Source organism: Etheostoma spectabile, chromosome 7, assembly GCF_008692095.1.
Source record: "Etheostoma spectabile isolate EspeVRDwgs_2016 chromosome 7, UIUC_Espe_1.0, whole genome shotgun sequence".
In the NCBI taxonomy this organism is placed as follows: Eukaryota; Metazoa; Chordata; class Actinopteri; order Perciformes; family Percidae; genus Etheostoma; species Etheostoma spectabile.
The window spans coordinates 28,426,002-28,448,578 of record NC_045739.1 but is presented as its reverse complement, the minus strand read 5'-3'; the positions used below and the strand labels follow the sequence as shown (position 1 = coordinate 28,448,578).

Here is a 22,577-nt window from a genome sequence, read left to right as displayed (position 1 = left end):
AGGTATGTTACAGCTTGTTAATGCACAGCAAAGCCATTAAGGCCTTGGACTTTCCTTAAGCCTTTTTTGTTCATGATACTTTCCACTTCTACTCCACTACAGTTTAGAGGGAAATGTACTTAAATAGTGCATGATTCCAGCTTCGCAAATAATAATAATACGTTTATCTGATATAGCGCCTTTTACAGACAAAGTCACAAAGTGCTTCACAAGATAAACATTTGTAAAAATACTGTAGGCTTCAACAGAAAATAAGCAAGGAAAAAAATAATTGAAAGACCAATAAAAGTCATTAAAAAAATTCAAACCTAAAACCCAAAACTACAAACATGAGTCAAAAGTGAATTCAAACAAGTGTGAGATTGCCTCCTTTGAATTATTTTTAATATAGGCTACATTTATTAATGTATAGGTTTGTACGGTTGTGTCACTTTAGGCTCTTGGTAAATGTGGCGTCATTTTCACTGTTTTCCGAATTTATACCATCAATCAATCAGTCAATGGATGGATGGATGGATGGATCAATCAGAAGAATGAATCAAGAAACATTATTTTGGTGTCATTAAATCCTTTTTGGTAATCTATATAAGAGATTATTATGTGATTATTTGTGCAATGATAATACCTTTCTGACAACATATTTATTAAAAAATTAACAAGATATTATCAGTTGCAACTTCATACGAGCCACCCGGATAATGTTTATTGACGGTTTAAACATGATTTGTTAAAGGTTTTAAATCAGCAACAATAAACTGTCAAATACTTACTCACAATTAGTTAACATTGACAGTACAATAACTAACTCAAGTTTAATTAACTATCAGTTTATCATATATAACTGATGGTTATTATCAAGTGTTATAGCTACTTTTACTTAAGTAAAACATAAGAGTACTTCTTCCTCCACTGTATAAACGAAGTACCTTGGGCTCAAGCCTTTGGTAAAACTCTTGGTTTAAAAGGAGGGTTCTTTGTGTCCAACCTGGCAACCCTGAAAAAGGAAAATATGCCCACAGCAGACTACTTGGCATTAAAGACGACGCGGTGGAAACTGCGCTGACCCGTTTCCAGAATCTACTGTTCAGTTTTCTTGCCAACACAGGTACGTATTTAATAATGTTCATCTACTAACACATTGAGGCACTCACTAATCTAATAACTAATGATTTAGTAGTAGTTTAGCTGTTTAACGTCAAAGTTGAGATGCTAAGGGATGGCTAGCTTTAACGTTACAAAAGAGCGTTGAATAATAAAGCAGTCTGCTAGCTGCGTACTAGCGAAGGCTGCATTCAAAGGTCCGTCCTTAAAGAAGGCGTTTACACTTTGTTGCATTTAGTAATTGTCAGTGTTGTTGTGAGAATTTAACGTTAATGGCAAATTTCTGCGGTCAGTAACCCAGAGCCCCGCAGAGCTAAGCACATACCGTTAGGTACTGCTAGCAAGCTAACATTACCTCCGGACTTCAGCCAAATAGCTATGTGAAATGAGAACCACTGAACGGGAGAGCCTGAAATTCACCTAGAAGTTAGCAATATATGCAAAGGTTGGTTAAGATGCAAACTGAGATTTTTCATAAAAAATGTAATAAGGTTACTTAGCTAACACGAAGTTGGTTATTTGGTGGTTAGTCTTGAAGCTAAAGTATTATTTTGTTCCTGAAATTAAGGAAAAGTGGACATTTGGACAAGTTTTTACAGCTGTCTTGCAGTATAATCGGGAGGCTGATTTGACTTCTACAGCAAGCAGGATTGCACTGACTTTGAATTACTATATTATTTAAGATGCTTATTATGTTATTCCACATTATAACACCACTGCAAATTATACTATGTGTCATTCCCCTCACTATTTCACAATGTACCATAATACACTATGTTAATGATTCATTGGCATTTTCAATATATTCTATTATATTAAGACTGCTGCTATTAATCACACCACTGTCGCTTTAACACAAACCTAATCCTCTGTATAGTATATAACTTCTACCATTTACTCTATTGTAGTTAAAGCACCTCCTTATTTATTTCTGTTAGGGCTACTTTCTATACATTTTCAATTTTCTGTTTACTGCTGCAACAACAACTGCTGGTGATCATTAAAGGTGTATCTTATTTATCTTTTTACTGGGAAAGAAGCCCCTCTAGATTACCACACATCCACCTTTTTTTCTTTTTTTTTTTTTCTTTTTTTTTATAAATGGGCCTTCTTCATTTATCTAACTGCTTTTTTTAGTTTTATTTGAGTGCTGAGTTAGCACTTTCCCAGTGTTGCATCACAAGTGCACCTGGCTCTCTCTTGAAGACTCAAGCACCATCCCTCTTGATAAACATAATGCATCCTAGTGGTTGCATGAGTGGCTACTGCAGTGTCACTTGTTGATTGTGCTGATGTGTAGTTTGACGTCTGTAGAGGTGTGGTTGAACCAGGACTGAGTGGCACGCAGAGTCATAATCAACAGGGTGTGGGTTTGTACAGCTTGTAAGTTTCCCTTTCCAGAGAACCAGGGTCAAAAAGGGAAACCTAAAAGTTGGGAAACAGCTGGCCCATAAAATGAATCCAGATTGCTGGAGGTCTGGTGGAAGCATTTTTAAGACTACAGGGGACATAATTGAAGCAGACTTGGGACAGGGCAGCAGCAGTCAGCAGGAGTTTCTAAGGTACTATTTAAAATACTGACTAATCGGCAGTGTGATGGTATCCTTTCCAAGACTTTCTCGGTTTCATTTGAATTTGCTGTTTGAGTTTCAGTTTAAAGAATTAAAATCAAGGCAAAAAAGTGTCCAAAGGCACATATTCAAAAAACATTTGTGCCGTTCGTTATGAGTTTGGCTATGGGAAGAAAAGAGTTTTTGATTATGCCTATTAAAAGCATTTGTCAATATGTCAAATTCTCAGATACGCAGTTGTGTTGTCATTAGCACTTTATCACCTGCCATTCCTACAGAGAGCTGAGAACAAGGAACTCACCTTTAGATATGTGTTTCTCTGTAGTCTTAATAACTAGATTACATGCAGTGTTTCTGCCAAGGACAAAATTAACTGCAGATTTCTTTTGAGAGGGCTCTGTCAGACGGACAATACCTTATTGAAATCTGTTTTTCATTTCATAGCCAGGAAATGGATTTAATTTGCATTCATATTTTCAGATGTTGCAAAAAGTGGAGATTTGGTATCTGTTCATTTCTGCTTCATACAGCACAGCGACAATTACTTGGATTTTGATTTTATTTTTTAAATTCCAGTTCATGGTGCAAAACCATTTTCATTTTCTCTCCCCCCCCCCCCCCCCCCAACAGATTTGGATCAACTTGGTAGTGAAACGAGAGAAAAACCCCAAATCTTTTCCTAAATGGTGGAGGACTGATTTGAACCTCATTCTTCCATCCCTCCTGCCAGTTGGGAGCCTCGTTGGCATCTTCTCTAACAAGAACAACGGTGGGAGAGTGACCACTCTCGGAGCCCTTATTAGACCACCATCTTAAACACATTTGAAGTGTTAATACTGTCTTGAGGAAGTACGCAACCAAACATTTCCTGGATACGTCTGTGTGACAACATGGCAAAGAAAAACAACCCGAAGGGTATGTTTTGTCTTTTTTAAAGTGTTTTAAAGAAATTAGAAAGAAATCAAATCTATTGTGTGTGTGTGTGTGTGTATATATTTAGTGTACTCTCTCTCACACACACACTCCCACACACAAACACACACGATAGGCATTTGTGTTTTAATGGCTTGAAGTTTTAAGTTGCATGTAGATCATAGCTTAAGATAACATAACAAATAAACCTGTGCATATTGCCAACAGTTGGCAATACCTTTTTACAGGGAATTTGAATAGCTGTTGAGGGAAATGCTGTGGACATTTACAGTGACGTTAACCTACTTTTATGCATGGGAAAAACAACTTTTACAAGGCTTTTTTTGTAGTCTTGTAGTCTTTGTAGGCTTTTTTCAAGAACGCTCTGCCAGCAGTCTTGTCTTTAAATGGCCAAGATTAACTGCAGACTTTACCTTGCCTTTTCGTATTCCACTGTAGGCTTTTTTTTAAAGATTATTTTTTGGGTTTTTTTCCCTTTTTTATTCGATAGTGACAGTGGATAGACAGGAAATGGGGAGAGAAAGAGAAGGGATGACACGCAGCAAAGGGTGAGCTAGAGGCCGCCGCAGCTGTAGGCTTTTGTTTATCAATTTGAAAAAAAAAGAAATGTCCTCAGACCTGTTGTTGAAAATATGTATTTATTATGTTTTTCTTTACTTAGCCAGTTTTATTCAGTGTCTGATAACAGAATTCCCCTGAGGTTGTTCTTCATGCAAAAAATGTGTTTTTGGAAGCCTTCATGGTTATTGGTTATTAAAATCGGACGCAGATTCAAGACCGTTCAGGCAGTTTTATAGTTTATTTATTTCACAACTGCTTGCTGGTGGCGCTGGTAACTAAATTGTCTGTGCGTAAATGCCTAAATGAAACCTCATCCACCTCCACAATACAATGTCCATTTTCTTATTGTGTGGTGTCTTTTAAAGGTCCAGTGTGTAACAAGTTTAGTTGTTCATTATCAAAATCGGCGTTGCCCGTTCACATACTTGTCCTTTTTCATGAATATTTACCCCCACCAACAATTCCAAGTATTCCCGTTGGCTTGAAATTTTACGTTTCCAATTGCATGAACTGGGGTCGACGCGCCATATTCATGCGCCATCTTGAAATGCGTTAACCGGTGAGGGACATACAGGGCATACTGCTACGCCTTTCACGTTTTTGCTGTCACATGATGAACTCACAGGTGCTGCTAATCTGCTAATGGATAACGATGCTTCCCGGTAAGTCGGAAGAAGGAAACATGGAGGACCACACGTATTCAAAACCCAAATTTCAGGGACAGGCGTCTTCCTCTTTGCCCAGAAAAAGAAAAAGGAGATCAAAAAAGAGCAAAAGACCGTCATTTTGAAGCGTGAAGGCTACCGTAGCTGTAACACGTGCTTTGAGCTGCGTGGTGGGAGAGAGTTGATTGCAATATATAATCTCAAAAGATGGGAGAAATTTCTACACATTGGACCTTTTAATACATATGACGCCAACAGTAAACTAAATCAAATCTATTTTCAACTTATTTGAGAAGATAAAACATTTTTGATTTTATATCTGTCCAGGAGTCAGCATTTTACTTTGAATAAAGACAAATGGATTTTCCATGCACAAATCACAATCTGCAATCGTAACATCAGTCATAAATGTAGCCAACGAGTCTTTCTATTAAATCTCTTTGAAGATGTCTAGTGGTTGTTTTGTTTAGCAAATGATGCTCTAAAGGGGTTTGCAAAGTGGATTCAAGGCCAAACAGATGATGATTTATTTATTTTTTCCAGATACGTCAGGGGTGGTGTTTGACACACGATCAAAAATGGCCATGTCCCAGGGAGGAACAACTGAGAGGATGAAAGAAAAGGTAAGAAGTATACCCACTGCACATGACTGCCACAGAGACTGTGGGTTTTTAAGTAAAGGGTAATGACTTTTTAATGCAATATCCACTCCCAAAGTCAAAAAACCCTGTGTTGTTGGAGTCGCTCCCAAGCTTTGACGTTCAGTTTCATTAGTTGTGGGCTTTGTCCAGCAGTTTTGGAACCAGTAAACATGAGAGGTTGTCAGCATGAGCAACCGTTATAGTATTGCTAAAGGAATAATCCAACATTTTAGAGCCAGTCTTAATGGTTCATTTATCAGTGTAGTATTTAGATGTTCACTATGCACAGTATTTTAGATTTTCACTTGCTCACAATAACAAGAATTTTGCTAAAGGCAAATAATTTATGTAAGTTAATGACAAGTATTGTCCTCTTTAAAGCTGTTAATCTATGATGGAAGTGTTTAAAAGAAATGTGGCTGTAGTGTAATTTATATTAAAAAAAAAAAAAAAAAAATTGTGTGGGGTTTCTATGCATCAAAATACATTTTGAGTTGCACTGAACCTAAGTGGCAGTTAAAAAAGCAGAGCCAAAACTGCTATCAAATATATTGGTTCTTAAAAACGACAATGTGATTCATCAATAGCTGTCTAAAAAAATAATAATAATAATAAATTAGTAAATAAATAAACAATGAAATTATTCATATCTGCATTGGAGCAGGTGATTTGTTTACACATAATAAAAGAAAAAGACAAATGACTATATGATAAGAAATGTTGAATCACATTGAGCTATTCAACATGAAAATCTGTTCCTCTCATACTTGTTCCTTTTTCTCTTTCTAATTTTACAGATCAGTGCCGTCAGGGCAGTTGTGCCCAACAAAAGTAACAATGAGATTGTGCTGGTGTTGCAGCATTTTGAAAACTGTGTTGACAAGGCCGTTCAAGCTTTCTTAGAAGGTATGTTTTTGGTGCTTGACTTTTAAAAAATGTGAATTATGGTCCTCCTAAGCTTCCTTGAAAAAATTACTAGTAGTATTGCATGTTTTTGAACAATTACACGTGTTTGCCTTAAAAAGTAGGTAATCACACCATATGAGGAAAACACTTAAGAGAACCTGGATGCTTGTATTATATGATGCACCTTACCTGTGAACACCCTTACCTGGTGTTATTGTAATTCCCGGCCCTACCTTGTTTACTGTACTTACGTCGAACCTGGCATGCCGCCCACATTTCTTGTGCTTTACATGACCTTGCCGACCTTTTTTCTTGTGCATGCCACGCATACAGAATTCTGCTTGCGTCACTTGCGGGATTTGCAGGTCTAATATTAGAACAAGTAGGTTGTGCCACACATGTCAAACTGCTTTGTTTCTTATTGAGCAGTATCTTAACAACACCGCAGGGCATTCTGATACTGAGATGGGGTTTAAGTCTGTCATGCATCACAATTATCATTGTTTGGTTTACAACACAGGCAGTGCAGTTGAGATCCTGAAGGAGTGGAATGTCACCGGCAAGAAGAAGGTGAGAACCTGAAAGCCTGCATCTTAAATGCCTTTTTTGTTGAGTAAGCATACTCATGTCCGCCCTAGATTTGAAAGATTAATAAGTTCAGATATTTGCTGAACTTATTAAAGTTAGATGTTCAGAGTGACATTTAAAATCTCTTCATGTCCAGCCCAAGAAGAAAAAGAAGCCCAAGCCTCAGCCAGAGGCTTCAGCTGAGCCTGCTCCACCTGAGGCCACATTGCCTGAGGAGGGCAAGGATGAGGTCAACGGCTTTCACGCCAACGGATCCGTAATGGACGTAGAGTCACTTGATTCCCTGAGTGAACAGCTGGACTCTGCCTCCCTGGATGCAGCCGAGCTGGACTCTGAACCTGCAACATCCGAAACCACCGGTAATCTTAGCCCTTCCTTCTTTTGGCTTCATCATTTATAAGAACTATGTCATAAACCATTTTGGCTATATGTCAAATGTTTTCTTCTCCTTCTTTATTTTTGTCTCTTTTATTTGAGTACATTGCTTCTCATTTTTTTGGCCCCCCTAATATGACTTTGTATTTCCAAAAGCAGAAGTTGAAAATCTTGCCATGCTGCGATGTTGTTATATAGCAGTTTGGGATGATTATAATAAGGTTCAAATATTCTTCAGTAAGGCCCAATGCTCTTCCATGTGGTTACCTTTAGTAACTGCATATATTCATAATCTATTACTATATGTCAAATTGTTAAATGTGTTACCAAGAAATATATCTGATCCTGCCATTTTCTCTTTTGTTGCTGTATTTCAATGACTTCTGTTGCACTTGAATCTTAAAATAAACTGCCTAATACTTTGTTGCTGACAGACATGTGGACGACTTTGGCTCATCTCTATTTTAAGCAGTTACTTGGGGAAAGGTAGTTTATACACAACTAATCTGGTTTCTCACAGGTGCAGAAGCAGAAAGTCAAGATAGCATTCCAAGTCCCCCCTTACAGCAAGGAGGGAGGAATCACCAGGTTCCCAGAGGAAACAAGAACCGACACAGGCCAGGCTCCAATTCACATCCGCTCACTTTATTCTTTCCACCCAACACTGATGAGCATGGATCGTCAGGAGTCAAGAAGATGGGTTAGACACCTTATACCTTTTACCTTCCTAAAATGGTCTGGTCCTGCATGTTCTTTATTATAATACAATGATTAATGATACACAATGAGCTGTTACCAAGACACATGTTAAACCTGATCTGGGACAAAATGTGTCCTAGCACTTCTTTTTCAGTATGTGCCTAAGTCATGTTTAATGTCTGCCCCTCAGCTCCCAACATTGACCGCTCTGTGAAGGACCTGCAGAGATGCACCGCCTCACTGACTCGCTACAGGATAGTGGTCAAGGAGGAGATGGACTCCTCAATCAAGAGGATGAAGCAGACGTTCGCTGAGCTCCAGAGCTCGTGAGTAAATGTCTTTTGTTTTTTTTAATTTGCCTCAGGTCTTGGCTGTGCCCTGAACAATGTGGAGTGCATTTGGACAATCATAAGAACAGTTCTTATTTACAGTGGTGGCCTGACAAAAGGCATAGCCACTTAGGGGAAGGAAAGGAGGGCTAGATAATAAACTACATATGTCCGTGAACCAGGATAATACGATGGTTTTGGAGTATGTAATGGAAATTAGTTTGTCCGGTTTGAGAATCTTTTGCTGTCGCAAGCGGCAACAGATTGAAAAGATGCAAGACCAGCGTTGGTTTTGAGAATGCTTAATTGAAATTGAAGTGAGGATCAGGTATTGCATGTGAGAGACTTGGCTGCAGCATGTGACCCAAGTAACGAGGTGATCAGTTAAGAAGGGTCTTGTAAATGAAAGTGAACCAGTGACTCTTACGGCGAATGTATAAGAGAGGTCCAGTTGACTGAGGACAGGGTGCAGTGGTGTGTACTGAAAGGGGCATTTGTGGCAAAGCTGATGGTATGGAATGGTAAAGAGTGTCAAGTTGTGATCAGAGTTTGGTTTTTGCAAGCAACCCATAATGTCACCATAATCTAACATGGGTAGAACTGTGAAAGTAGCAGTGCAGTCTGGGTACCGTTTATCTCTCGGTGAATAAAGGCTACAACAATGGCTGTAGTCTCATTCTAGTTTTGCTTTACTGATCCCTCCCTCTCTGCAACCAACAACCTCTGAGCTTTATGTAAATAATTGTGTGACAATGTCACCAATATGGAAATGACCATATGACATAATTTGCAAGTGCTCAAAAAACCCTGTCGAGCATGTTGAAAAGTGAGGTACAAACAAACACTCGTAGGGCGTTTTTTTTTGTTTTTGTTTTTTTTGTTTTTATCTTTTTAGGAACTCAGACATAGTTCCTGTTCAAGGTGCTAAAAATGTTTTAGCACCTCTAATGGTTCAGAAACTTGGGCACTATGACATGAAATACAACACATAATATAATAATGCTTTTGCATTTTTATAGTTAATTAAAACTATATATATATTTGAGGAATGCAGACTTTTTTTGAAGGTGAGTCATCTGATTTATCATGACCTTAATTTATTATTTCAGCCAAGAAGAGGTGAACTACGATTTTCTCTTACGTATGCTAGTAGTATCTATGAAGTGTGTAAGCAATAATCAGTGATAGCCAGCCCTGATTACTAATGATTAAAGAATGCACAAAAGTTCCTGAGCGGAGTGCCGCCGGTTCAGTAGTTTCCGGAACTATTTGGTTGAAAGTGGTAAGTTGTGTTTTTTTGTTTTTTAAGGGCATGTTGCTTGTTTAGTAAAGCATTGTGGATGTCATTGCAATTTTATAAGTTTTGCTGTAACAGCAGTGTCTCAAAGGGCATTTTTCTTACCTTTGTCCTACTTGATGACACTGGTACAGTGCTTTGCATAATGGGTAACATTGGATAGACGCATATGTTGAACCTCGAGTACCTTTTTACGAAGCCTCTGATGTGACAAGTAAAATATTATAGACTAACTAGAGTGTAGGGTGGTATTACTACTATAACCATTAATATAAAACTGAAGAAATACTGTTATCATTTGTGTTGTCATTTTGTTTACGCTGTAAGCAGTCACTTCTAAGCCAGCACAGTGCAAGAGGCAGGCTTCACCCACAGCTTGTTCTGTGATTAGCTTACACACTTCAAGGATACTACTAGCATACGTAAGAGAAAGTCGCGGTTCACCTCTTCTTGGCTGCAATAATCAATTTAGGCCATGATACGTCTGCAGGAAAAGACGACTTGACTCCAAAACCTTAATGTAGCCTCAGAAAAACACAAGCTTAAAAAGAAAAGTTTGCATTTGTATGCATTCCTCAAATAAGTACTGTACCGGTGAATTTCTATATTGGCCAGTAAAAGAAAATGCTTAGATCTACCAGTGCTTTTTGGCTGGTGATTTCATTTAAAAAAAAAAAAATGACTTTTGGAAATGGCTCGTGGGTATCTGCTGTCCAAAGGCTCCATAAAGGCTGCACCATAGGTAGAAAGAGGTCATGGCTGTAGAAAGATCAACATCCTTTTGACTAGGTCAAATAATGGGTCATCCTACCAAGCTTCCAAGAACCACTATGGACTGTGAGGGGATTTTGGTGTAGTGGCCACAGTTGGTAGCAGGATCATGTTACACGCTTTCCTAAAATGCCTAAACATTTGCAGATTCTTGTATACGTCCACAAATCTCAGTATGCATTTCTGAATTTCACGGTCAAATGGGCTCAGCTTTTTGTGTCTTTATTAGCTGCTTTTAAATTATTTAACAATTCACTCAAGGTTATGACTTATCATTTGAAAATGGAAGTCATATGCTAATCTATGGCACCACGGAGAGCTGCAGTATACTTTTACTGCTAATATCACACAGTATAGAATTTCCTTTCATGCATTAATAATTAACTGTTGAATTGTATCGCACTTGGCTGTTTTGCATTGTTATTCACTGGCCCTGCTGTGTTTCTGATGTTTTGTGGAATTGGAAATTCAGCTCAAAGTTAGCGTTCATAACATTTCTTCTTATCTCGGAGTGATTGATGAAAAATGACCCCTCCTCTCTTTTCTTCCAGTTTAATGGACCGAGAAGTGACTCTACTGGGAGAGATGGACAAAGTGAAAGCAGAGGCCAGTAAGTACTGTATTTTCAACTATGTAGACTAAACCAAAACTTAGCTTGTTAGGAGCTGGTAGTATTCTTCACATATAATAATGACCTGACTCAAGGGCCTGGAGAATCTGACCTGGCTCACTTCCGGAGAGGTAGGAAAAGAGATGGTTGTGTCCCAGTTTCTACAGAACTGCTTTGTTGCCCTCAGGGCCCTGATATACCGTGTGTGCGTGCGTGTTTGTGTGTGTCAGTCATGACAGAGCAAGTCAAAGTCTGCATATTTGTACAAGTAGGCCACTCTATCTTCTTCTGTCGTCTCAGTGCATAGTGTTGTGTGTTCCAGGCCTAGACAAAGTGAATAGTGTCAGGTGTCAAGGGAGACTCAATGCTGTCTTTGTGCAAGGTGATTGGGGAATTGAGATGAAAGCGAAGAAGAAGTATTTCTTCGACATTACATGAGCCAGGTTTCCTCAAAATGTACCTGCTACTTATCCCCTTCCTGTGTTGGGCTGGCATTACATTTCTTTCATAACAATTTGATCTTCTGAAGAAAAAGATATAACTGATGTATAATGTAGCTATACAAATGGCAAAAATTAAAAGAATCCAAACCGAAAAAATGGATGTTTTCAGTGTTGATTAGTACAGTCCATTCCTTATTGATCCGTACTGTATCTACCAGTGTTACAAGTAAGAGTACTCTAGCTGCTACTAACAATTATTTTATCAATAAATAATTTGGTCTATAAAGTAATAATAAAACGTAATATAAAGCTGTGGTAGGCACTTTATCTTTGGCGTCGTTGAGCAAAACTTTCTTAATAATCGTTCAGCATATTGTAATTCAAGTAGTCTGAGAGAAAACTCGCCTTCTGCACCGTCTTTTGACTCTCTATTCAGGCTGTAGATATCTAGTCTGACAAGAGACTTTGGCCAATCACAGGTCTTTTCAGAAAGAGAGAGAGAGAGAGGGAGATTATTTTGGCTGTTCCATGCATGCATTGCCTGTGACAAAGAGAGGAGATGAAGTGCTGCAGGAAGTTTTTATTTTTTTATTTTATTTTTTTGCATTGTACCCACTGCAGCTTTAATAAAGCACATTTTACAGTCCCAAAGGGCTTCACAAGAGCAAAATTGTTAAAATGAATACACACAAAAAACGTAAAGAATGAAAAATAAAACAACTTAAAAACAAACATGAAACAAAGAAGCGAGTCTTGAGCTGCTTTTTAAAAGTGTCATCAAAGACCGCAGGACGTACGCCGATAGGAAGGGCATTCCACAGCGCTCCGAGCCCAGTTCAGACCAAAGTTTTGCGACTTGACGAGTTGAAACTTGCAACGAGCCGGTCTGCAGCATTCTGAAACCGGCCAGTTCACACCAATGCGATGAGACCATACGGTGTATCATCTCCATAACAACACCTCTTTGTATTTCTGTTCTAATGTCCGACTTTTAGGCTTTTTTGTAGCTAGATATAGTGTTTTTGTATAAATAGGAATGTGGATAACGTTAGTGAGATGCTTGCTGCAGTTGCATTTCTAGTGATGAATCGGCAGAAACTCGTGTTTTTTTTGTTTTGTTTTTTTTAATTCCTCTGATTCACTGCTTCGTTTGAACGCTGCTGGGCGCTTCATCTCTTCAGTCACTCTCTAGCTCGCTTGACCATATCGGGTCAACGTGCTTTCGGACGGTCGGTGAGGCTCCTTCTAAAACTCTGCCATTTCTACCAGCTGTTTGTAACATACAAAATATCACGGATCATTTTATGTCTATAGTTTATAGCAGACTTTACCAGCTGATTTCTCAATTGGCTGTTGAAACAGGTGACGTCCTAATCCAGCCTGTGGAGACTCTGAGCTGAGTCACAGCGAAACCATCAGCTCGCTTGAGTCGAGCTGAGACGGGCCGCTTCAGACCGCTGCAACTTTTCCCAGCGATGTTTTAAAACGGTTTTCTCTCGCCGCAAATCTTGGATCTGAACTGGGCTTTAGAGAACCTTAAGTTGATAATCGAGCTCCAGGGACACCCAGTAAGCCCTGGTCACCTGATGGTGATATAAGGATGAAGCAGGTAAGAGACGTAAACAGTTACCTGGCAATGCAGGGCTCTATGTCAGAACAAGAACCTTAAAATGAATCCTGAACTTGATAGGAAGCCAACGTGTAGAGGTTAGGATGGAAGTGATGTGAGTCATCCAGCTGGAACCGGGCGAAAGCCTTGCAGCAGCGTTCTGGACCACTTCTAGACGGTCCAGGGACAACTTGCTGAGGCAGGTGAAAAGGGAATTGCTATAGGATGGGATGCTATAATGTAGATGCGTGAATGATCATCTCTAGCTCAGATTGTGATACTGCAGACCTGGGTTTGGGAATGTTCCTTAATTGGAAGAAACATGTACAGGCCAATGATTTGATATGTTGATCAACATACATAGCATGATCAAATACAGAACACTGAGATTTCTGCGTAAATGTCAGAAAACAGTGAAAAAATGGCCATCACATGTTCCATCAGTGGTGGGAAGTGGTGGGACTTCGGTACATTGAAGTCTTATTTTGATGCTAAGCTTCCTGTTACTTTTATTAATGACTTGTGGTTGCTTTTATTGTTATCAAACTGTTGCTCAGAGGTATCTTTTGTCTCTTTCTGGCCTTTTCACTTTTGAAATGGGAACTATTGAACAGCATTTGTTCTCCATTTACAAAAAGCCCTCATGCTAACTGACATAAATTTGCAATAGAGCACTTTCTTCAACCTAAAAGTGTGAACGACCATTAAAAAATATAGAGTATAGAGAGCTTTTGTTTCAGGAGATTCCAAACTTTTGAACGGCAGTGGACCTGGTATCTTGATCTGCAAATGGATTTATCTTTGACCCTTGTTTACCTTTTTAGATGCCAACTGTACTTTGAACTCCTCATATCAAAAGAGCTGAGTTTTCACAGGAAAAATGAAACTTAATGGGACTGCAGGAAAATCAGTAGTACAGAAACCAATGGAAAATAAGAATTATAACAATCTGCAGCTTTAAAAATAAAATAAAAAAATTGACTAATCATTTAAGTCACTTTTCAAGTAAAAAAATCCAGTTTCTCACTTTGTTGATTTTCTCTTTATGTGACAAAAAAGTGAATATGTATAAGTTGTGGACTATTTGTCGGACAAAAGACATTTGAAGGCACCACCTCGAGCTTCAGGAAACTGCAAATGACATTTTCTAGACCAACCGATTTTTATTTTTTTATTTGAGAAAATAGCTAGCAGATTAATCGGTAATGGAAATAATCAAGATACCTGGCAGGCATGTAGAAGACATAGCGCATGAAGATATTTAAATATTATATAGAGCCCCTCAATTGGACATAATATGTCAGAATTTGTATCCCACCCTGAAGCAGAAACACCATGCACAAGAAAGATGGAAGATGTTGTTATACATCTGATGAAGTTCCCATTTGTTGTGTTTCAGTGGGGATTTTAGACTCCCGGCAGAAGAAAGCGGAGGAGCTCCGACGGCTGACCGACCAGTCAGCATCCATGTCTGAGGAGCAGCTGACTGAACTGCGTGCGGACATCAAGGTTTTTTATTTTTTTTTATTTACAATACAGCTGCTCTGTTTCTTTCTCCCAATGTGTGACTCCAACTACATGTTAAACCGGTTTTAATGGTTGAACCCACAATTGAAAACAAATTAAAAAAGCTATTTTGTAGCAATGTCTTTTTTCAAGGTGAACTACAAGCAAAAAAAATGATATTTAGCTGCATATATGGGCATGGTATATAATATAACTCGTTGTCGTTTCTTTTTATTGCAGCACTTTGTGAGTGAGCGTAAATACGACGAGGACCTCGGGAAAGCTGTAAGATTTACATTTGATCTTGAACCGCTGAAGGCGAGCATCTTAGGGTTTGGATCAGGTAAAGTATGATTTTCATCCTTTTTTATCTACATCATACCTTTTTCATGTGTTCAAAGTGATACGCTCTGAAAAAAATATCCTCATCCCTATTTATTAATCCTAAATGATACAATACACCGTCCCCACAAATCAGTAAAGCAAGCTTTTCAGCTGCTCCGTTTCAGCATTTTATAGATCATGTCCACAGTGGCTCATAAACTAATTTCAAAATGAGACAAATGTTTTTTTTTTCCCTTCAGAAACCTTTTGTTTAATTTAAAAATGCGTACTCTTCTCAAATGCATCAGTGTTGGTTTAGCTGCCAGCTCTCAGCGGTTCAACGCTCCCACCACACTGGAAGATCATAAGAATCCAAACTTAAAAGATTTAGGCTCGATGCATAAATCAGTTCAATTAATAGTACATTTGTGCAGGCATCTAGGGTTTATATTTGGCACCTAAAATAATTTCAAAACAAGTCAAGCATGGGCACACACTAAAGATCGTCTACAGAATTATTAATCTTCTCAGCAATGTTTCGGTCCGACTTCCTCTGAGTTGCGTATAAAAATGTGTCATGAAGTATTACATTGGCATCATGTGGTTTTAGAGAGTCAGTCAAAACACAAACAAATGTACAATTGATACAACTTTGCTGAACTAAAGCAGGGCTCTGTCTCATAAAGTAGGATTGTTAACTTCTCAGACCGAGGACCGTAAAGTACAAGTTAAAAACGGGAGCTCGCTGATTAATTTGCAGCCTGTAATAGAGCAATAGATAGAGCGGTTCTGTTCCCACCCTTTTGTCCTTGGACCACATATAGTTCATTAGTGCTAACGATGATTTTCATAGTGGATTGAATTAATCAGTTAGTAGTTTGGTCTATAAAATGTGGATCAGTGTTTCCCAAACGCCCAAGATGACGTCCTCAAATGTCTTATGTCACGTCTACAACTCAAAGATATTCCGTTTACTGTCACAGAGGAGAGCCAAAACTAGAAAATGTTCACATTTAACAAGCTGGAGTCAAAGAATATTTACTTTTGTCTTACCGTCAAAATTGAAAAATTGAACACTTTTGTTGACACTTCCTATCAATGTTTTTAACTTGTTCTTATGTTGTTTTTTTCAACACTTGTGATGCTTTTTTCCAATGTTTGTCACTTTTTTGACGTTTAACACTACATAACACTAACTTATTAATTTTCGTTTTTTTTTTTTAAATGTATGGTCAAACCTCATTTATAGGAAATTATACCTAATATTTGAGTTAGAAAAGCAGAAATTGCTATAAAATTTAATGAGACACCCCAAAATTAATGAAAGTCGAGATTTGTACTTGCCAAAGAGCATTGTGTGGAACCAATCATGTTATTATGGGATGTTAAAAAGAACGTCGATATAGAAAATTTGACCACATCATGGTTAAGAAAATAACTCAAACCGACTCATTGGTTATCAAAATACTTGGCGATTAATTCAAAAGTTGACATCGTTGCAGCTCTATAGTTCATTGCATGCCACTCTTTGACCAAACCTTTATTAGACTGTTATCATATACGCTGTTTCATACTGTACAGTATCAGTTTTGAGTCATTTCATTCTATTCTGGGTATCAGCAGACCAAGCCAAGCTTAATAGATTTGACATTAAGCGTCGGCCTGGGAGTCTGCGCTGTATTTTCTCTACACAAGAGGCGGGACCAACGGGCATAGTTCAAATGACTCCGTACGTAATTGGTTAGTCCTTCAACCAATCGGACCAACGATCCGGGGGACGTAGCAGAGACAGCGGCATAAACGGGTTGCTTTGTTGGCGTTTAGTGGTCGCTATGTTGAATGTAAACTAGAAGCTGCTTGGTCGCTTCTCTACCGTCGTCGTGTTAAACCCTCCAGGTAGATACGCCAGTTTGTGATTGGTTGTGATTGGCAGGAGAATTAAACCTGTATGTTTCCAGACCGAGCTGCTGGGGGAAATCAAATCGCTGGCAGAGTGGGCGGGGCTTACCCAGTCTGATTTCATTCTACTTCATTTCATAAATGTTGACACAGCCTGTCTTTTGCCGCTGCAACATTTCTTGGACAAAAGTTGAGAGTGTACACGGGGTCTTAAAACCCCAAACCACTTCAAATTGCAAATATGGACCCTGCTAAACAAAAGTTAATCTGGGTTCTCAGTGCCAATGCAAAGCGTATGTGGTTGTTCTTTATGAGACGGGTCCCAGCTTGTACTGTTAGTGATTGACCTTGTTTCTTTTACAGTCTACCATCCGCATACGGGCTACTCACACCGGTCCCGCTGTAGCTCCACGTCCTCTGCTGTCGCCAGCCCGAGCCAGCTGGAAACTCCTCCTCCCACCCAGACCCAAAGCCCCCCCAGTGAAAACCGCCCTCCACCAAACAAACAGGTCAGCTGTGAAAGCAACTGTGTTTTCATTCAGACCATGAAGAAGTGGACTTACTTCAGCAATGTACGCAATTCGTAGTCGCTCACTGACTTTTTTTTATTTTTTTATTCTCGTCTCAGATTTTCCAAGGCAACAGGCGTACTTTCCAGGGACAAGGGTATCATTCGGGTGCTCAGAGGTATAACGGCGCTTCCTACCATGACCGGAACGCCGCTCGTGCTAATCACCGCCACCAGAGCGACAGTGGCTCTTCTGGTCCTTCACAGCAGTCACACGGCTCCAGAGGTCCCCACCATTTCCCCACATCCTCCTACAACCCAGACCGACCCTCTCATAACGGGCTGCCCCAAAGGCTTCCGCGGACGCAATGCCCCTGACATTGGAAATCCCGCGCTCAATCAAACCCATCTAACTAACCCTTGCACTCGTCTCCCCATAGCCTCCCCATGCCTTCTACACTCTCCCCTCTACTAACTCCTTTCAATGAAGAATAGAATACATGTTTACATATTTCTGTCAGTCGAGCTGTAGTGCCACCTCTCTACATCAAACTTGAAACGCTTTCACTGTCCTGTAATCGCTCTTCCCTTCTATCTTTAGGCTCCCTTGGAGAGATCTCATTGCTATGCTACTCTGTAGTCTCTGTTATTATTTTCTACATTTAAGCTGTCTGCCAGAGACCACCATGATTACCTGGAACAGTTTGTGCACTATTGAAGTTGAGCTCTTAGTTCTATTTCCATTTTTGCCGTAGCTTATGTCAGCTCTCTGATTTGCACCTCAGATCTCCTGAATTGTTTTGTTTTTTTGTCTCCCAGAGCCATTTCAATGCCTTCACCGTGGTAAGCGTAGTGTAAGTGCAAAAGCAGTTCTAGCATTTACAGAGATTATTGTCATCATGAGAATAGACCTGCAATCAACACTACAGACATCATTAATCATGATCATTATCATTAATTATTACAATGTAAAAAAAAAAAATGAAGCATATCAAACTGTAATCCAGAGCTTTTCGTATGGCTGCTACAAACCATAGGGGACTTGGTAACACTAGGACTTAGATGTGTTTGAGAGTAACTCTGTGAACAGGGAGGGTGCCGCCTTAAAGGAATAGTTCGACATTTGAGAAATGGCTCATTCCCTAACTTTGAGTTGGATACAAAGATGGATACCGACCTCATGTCTGTACGATTTTAAACTCAAAGCTTTCAACAGCAGCGGGTTAGCTTAGCACAAAGACTGGAAGCAGGTGGAAACCAGCGCCTAAAGTTCAATAATCAACACTTTCTATTTTGTTTGTTTATTTTGTACAAAAAGTGAAGTGTAAAAACTACAAGTTGTGTATGTACGGGGGGGTTATGTGCCCGGCAGGCAGAGCAAAGCCAGCTGTTTCCCTTGCTAAGCTAATCGGCTGCTGGCTGCAGCTTCATATTTACCGTGCAGACCTGACAGTGGTATCAATCTTCTCTAATTCTCTGCAAGAAAACAAAGATGCACATTTCTCAAAATGTGGCGCTTTTCCTTTAAATATTGCCTAAGACGGTGACGCGTCGCCCTCCCGCTGGCCAACGGTTATCGTGTGTGCTGTTGTTGGCTTGCTGTCCGTTATTTTGTAACAAAGAGAGGGCTCATTACCTTTTGTAGAATGCTGTTAAATAATGTTAAAACTCACAACAAAGGAAACTGTCGACATGCTGTTCTACATGTAGTCCTCGACAATTATTCAAATGGATTTTCTTCCACACAGTTTCTTCTTTGTGTCGTTGCGTTGTTATATGCACATGGACGGTATATTAATGACATGCTTGCCTTTAGTCACAGAGAGACTTCACATTTGCCTTTCTAGAGACATAGATGTCTGCATCATGACGGCTTTCTAAACCGATGGTACCTGTAGAGCAGACGATTTCTAATATGTGTAAGAACAAGGTCTTTTCTTCCCCTTTTTATATTCTCAATTTATCCCACCCGCGAACGTATAACTGATCAAACCAATGAATGAATTGGAAGGTTGTATTGAACTCAGATTTTTTTTTTTTTATATATATATATATATATGGCTGCCAAGTAGCTTCTTTAAAGGAGAATTCCGATCGATTCCAACATGTATCTCTGTTTTTTTGTACATGTGGAGTGCTTTCAGAGAGAAAAATGAAACCAATCTGTGCTGCCTACACCGTGTTATCCTCCTGCTAGAGTTAGCACCTAACAGGCTTAAACAGGGCAAGTTTGAAATGTGTTTTTAGCTTCTAAACAGGTTCAAAATGTCATTAGAAGTGCCTACCCATGTGCAGGGATTCCTTCTGAGTGAACACAGTAAATCTGACTGCTAAGGATGTGGAAGAAATGTAAGAAAGTTGTGTTAATTCAGCTGTGTTTAGTTCTTGTGTTGAGGAGGCAATTAGAGAGCTTAGGGACCGTCCACAAACTACAACACAGAAAGGAGATACAAACATGTTTTCTAAAATAATCATATGCTTTCTTTTTTAACGCAAGTGCTGTAGTCCAACTAGCAAGAGACAAGTTATAATTGAAGTATGTTTGGAGACACTACCTTATTTAATCATTCAATAGATAGCCTACCTATTTTAGTTTCATCTCGTTTCTGTGTTGTTTGTAGACGGTCCCTAAACTCATTCCTTTAACATCCCTAGCGGTCATATTCCCTGTGTTCCCTCGGAAGGAATCACTTCACATTGGGAAGGCACTTTTAATGACATTTTGAACCTGTTTAGAAGCTAAAAACACATTTAAAACTTGCCCTGTTTGAGCCTGTTGGGTGCTAACGCTAGCAGGAGGACAACTCGGTGTAGACAGCACAGATTGGTTTAGTTTTTCTCTCCACTGACAGCGCTCCACATTTACAAACTACAGAGCTACATGTCGGAATCTACCGGAATTCTCCTTTTAAGGCTGCTGTTGTTGGGGTTATGTCTCATCGTAGTGTCCACAGCTTAGAACACAAAGCTGGCGCATACCTCAGTGCTGATGATTTGACATGGCCTGTCTCCTGGCAGTGGGCTTTTATTTAGGGACCGGGACCCCTGGTGATGCCTCTTCTCTTCTTGTAGTTATGTACATACAACTTGACCGTAATGTAAGACTGGTTGTTACATAATTGCTGCATTTCCTCCATAATATGTCGTCTTCCTTTTGAGCAGACTTGAAAAACATGAATTTCTTATATGTTCTCTCCCCCGTCCTTTTGTTTCCTTGTGGGTTTTCATATGAAGGGGACATTTTTCTTCTTATTTGAGAGATTCAGAAACCCCAGTAATTATTAGTTAATATTGTGGAGAGAAGAGCGTTAACTTGTCTGCAGTCTTTGGTGAATATGTGCTAATAATGACACGTTTTGACTGAAAGGAATAGCTTGACATTTTGTCTCTTACACTTCGGACGAAGCATAGATCTCGTTTTTGTCGCTTGTAGGAGTGTGTTGATTGGGCTCGTTGTTGCCCCCCCCCCCCCCCCCCCCGTAGCTGGTTCTCATCGTCAGTAGTTGCAGATGTTTTTTTGTTTTTTTACTCCAGTTCATCTCTGTGCTCTGGAGGTGCTGGATTTGTTCAATCATGCCTCAAAGAGAGTAGATTGTGTCTGCCTCACTTTAACCACTTTTTTTTTTTTTTTACATTCCAAACTGCAGGAATATTAGGTTATCGCCAAAGAAATAATTTTATCCTGTTTTAAAGTTGTTGCCTTTTTTTTTTTTTTCTCGGCCTGTAAAGAATTCCAAAGGGGATAAATCCAACTTCACCTTCTTCTCTTCTTCTTCTTGTACCACTTTATTTTCTGATTCCTTACTGTATATACATATATGTAGCTATATAATTTTGTGCTCACATGGGGCATTTTGTATGTGATATTCATATTAGGCATAATGGAGGTTAGACATTTAGTTAATTCATTCTTCCAGTAGACCTTGTGTCCTCCTTCTCAAGACAACCTTTCTGAGACAACTGTTTACTCAAGTGCCTTTTCTTGTCTCCCACTGATTCATTGACATCCCCTCCACCGAGTATGGACCAAAGACATCGACCGTCCCCAACACGCCCTCCTCTCTTTCTCCCCACTCACTGAATTGCACACTTTTTATTTACTACGAATAAACAGTTTGCAATACTGACTGTGTGTGTGTTTTATAGCTCTACTCGGATGTAATGGAGGTTTTACACTGTAAATATATACAGCTGCAGTAATTTATTAACATATTTGCTGCTACTGTTACTGTTCACTTTTAGTTTTAATTGTTAAATTAAATGCAGTAACAAAAATAAACTAGAACAAGCTGAACTGTTGAAACAGCCAGCAGAGGGCACCATTACTCTTAGAAAATGTTTTAATGAGGTACGTTTGGTGGAAGACCTCATCAGTCAGCAGTGGTGAAAACTATTCATATCTATCTCATAACAATACAACAATGTTATGCATGTATTCCGTTACAAGTAAAAGTCTGCACACATTTAAAGTACTATGTAAAGTAAAGAAATGCTCCTGGGATTGATATATTACATAATTGTTACTACAGATCCATGAGCAGCATCTTGCAGTTGTAGCTGGTCAACGTGAAGCTAGACTCTGCACTTTATAGTATATAGTTTGGGAGTTTAGTCCAGTGGCCTATGTAAAATCTTCATCTGAAAAGTATAGCTGTGAAATAAATGTAATGGAGTAAAAAACATATATTTTTTTAAAGTATCCTAAAATAAATACTCCTAGTAAACCACCAGAAAACTACTTAAGTACTGTACTTGAGTAATATAAAGTACTAGTTACTCTTATGGTATTATCCTAACCAGTAGCCTGACTACAGAACATTGCACTGAGACAACCAATAATAATTATTAATGCCTTAGTCATTCATAAACATTCTTGTGTTTCTTCCAACAGGTGGGCTTCATTAGAGGGTGTCAAATATTCAAGTCAGCTTAGCAAAGAGTGGTGGGAGAAAACAACCACTTAAGAGACAGTCCACCCTAAAATCAAAACTACAAAGGTCTGCTTTCTGGAAGTAGATGGCACTGTGTGTGTGTTTGTGTGTGTGGGAGGGGGAGGTGGTGGTGGTGGTGGTGGTGGTTGGCTGGTTCTTTGCAAATGTTTCACTGCTGTAAGGTTGGTTCACTGCAACATGTCACCGTACAGAGAAGGTCAAAGAGATTAAATTGAAGGGACATCTGACATTTCTGATGCAAAAATTCATTAAGGATGCAAAAGTGTTGAAGAGGAAGTTTTTTCACAAG

At 39.2% G+C, this 22,577-nt stretch overlaps 1 protein-coding gene across 2 annotated transcripts; it reads left to right on the top strand.

Annotated features, from left to right (window-relative positions):
* The first annotated feature begins 970 nt into the window (after positions 1-970).
* Positions 971-20,653, top strand: spats2 (spermatogenesis associated serine rich 2). 2 transcript variants are annotated; one of them, XM_032520062.1, is made up of 13 exons: positions 971-1,105; positions 3,303-3,587; positions 5,375-5,454; positions 6,270-6,378; positions 6,899-6,948; positions 7,103-7,325; positions 7,862-8,041; positions 8,231-8,366; positions 10,989-11,047; positions 14,499-14,608; positions 14,846-14,948; positions 17,192-17,337; positions 17,457-20,653. In XM_032520062.1, exons 2-13 carry the CDS (start codon positions 3,563-3,565, stop codon positions 17,712-17,714), a joined length of 1,479 nt encoding a protein of 492 aa, XP_032375953.1. In that variant the 5' UTR covers positions 971-1,105; positions 3,303-3,562; the 3' UTR covers positions 17,715-20,653. The 2 variants fall into 2 exon arrangements, with proteins under 2 accessions (XP_032375953.1, XP_032375954.1); XM_032520063.1 differs by lacking the exon at positions 971-1,105 and adding an exon at positions 2,499-2,663.
* The last annotated feature ends 1,924 nt before the right edge of the window (positions 20,654-22,577 follow it).

Excerpts from the sequence above, each read along its gene's own strand:
- spats2 (XM_032520062.1), top strand. The coding sequence starts at position 3,563 with ATGGCAAAGAAAAACAACCCGAAGG. Across the intron at positions 11,048-14,498 it reads CAAAGTGAAAGCAGAGGCCA|TGGGGATTTTAGACTCCCGG; the intron begins GTAAGTACTGTA and ends GTTGTGTTTCAG. Across the intron at positions 17,338-17,456 it reads GCCCTCCACCAAACAAACAG|ATTTTCCAAGGCAACAGGCG; the intron begins GTCAGCTGTGAA and ends TTCTCGTCTCAG.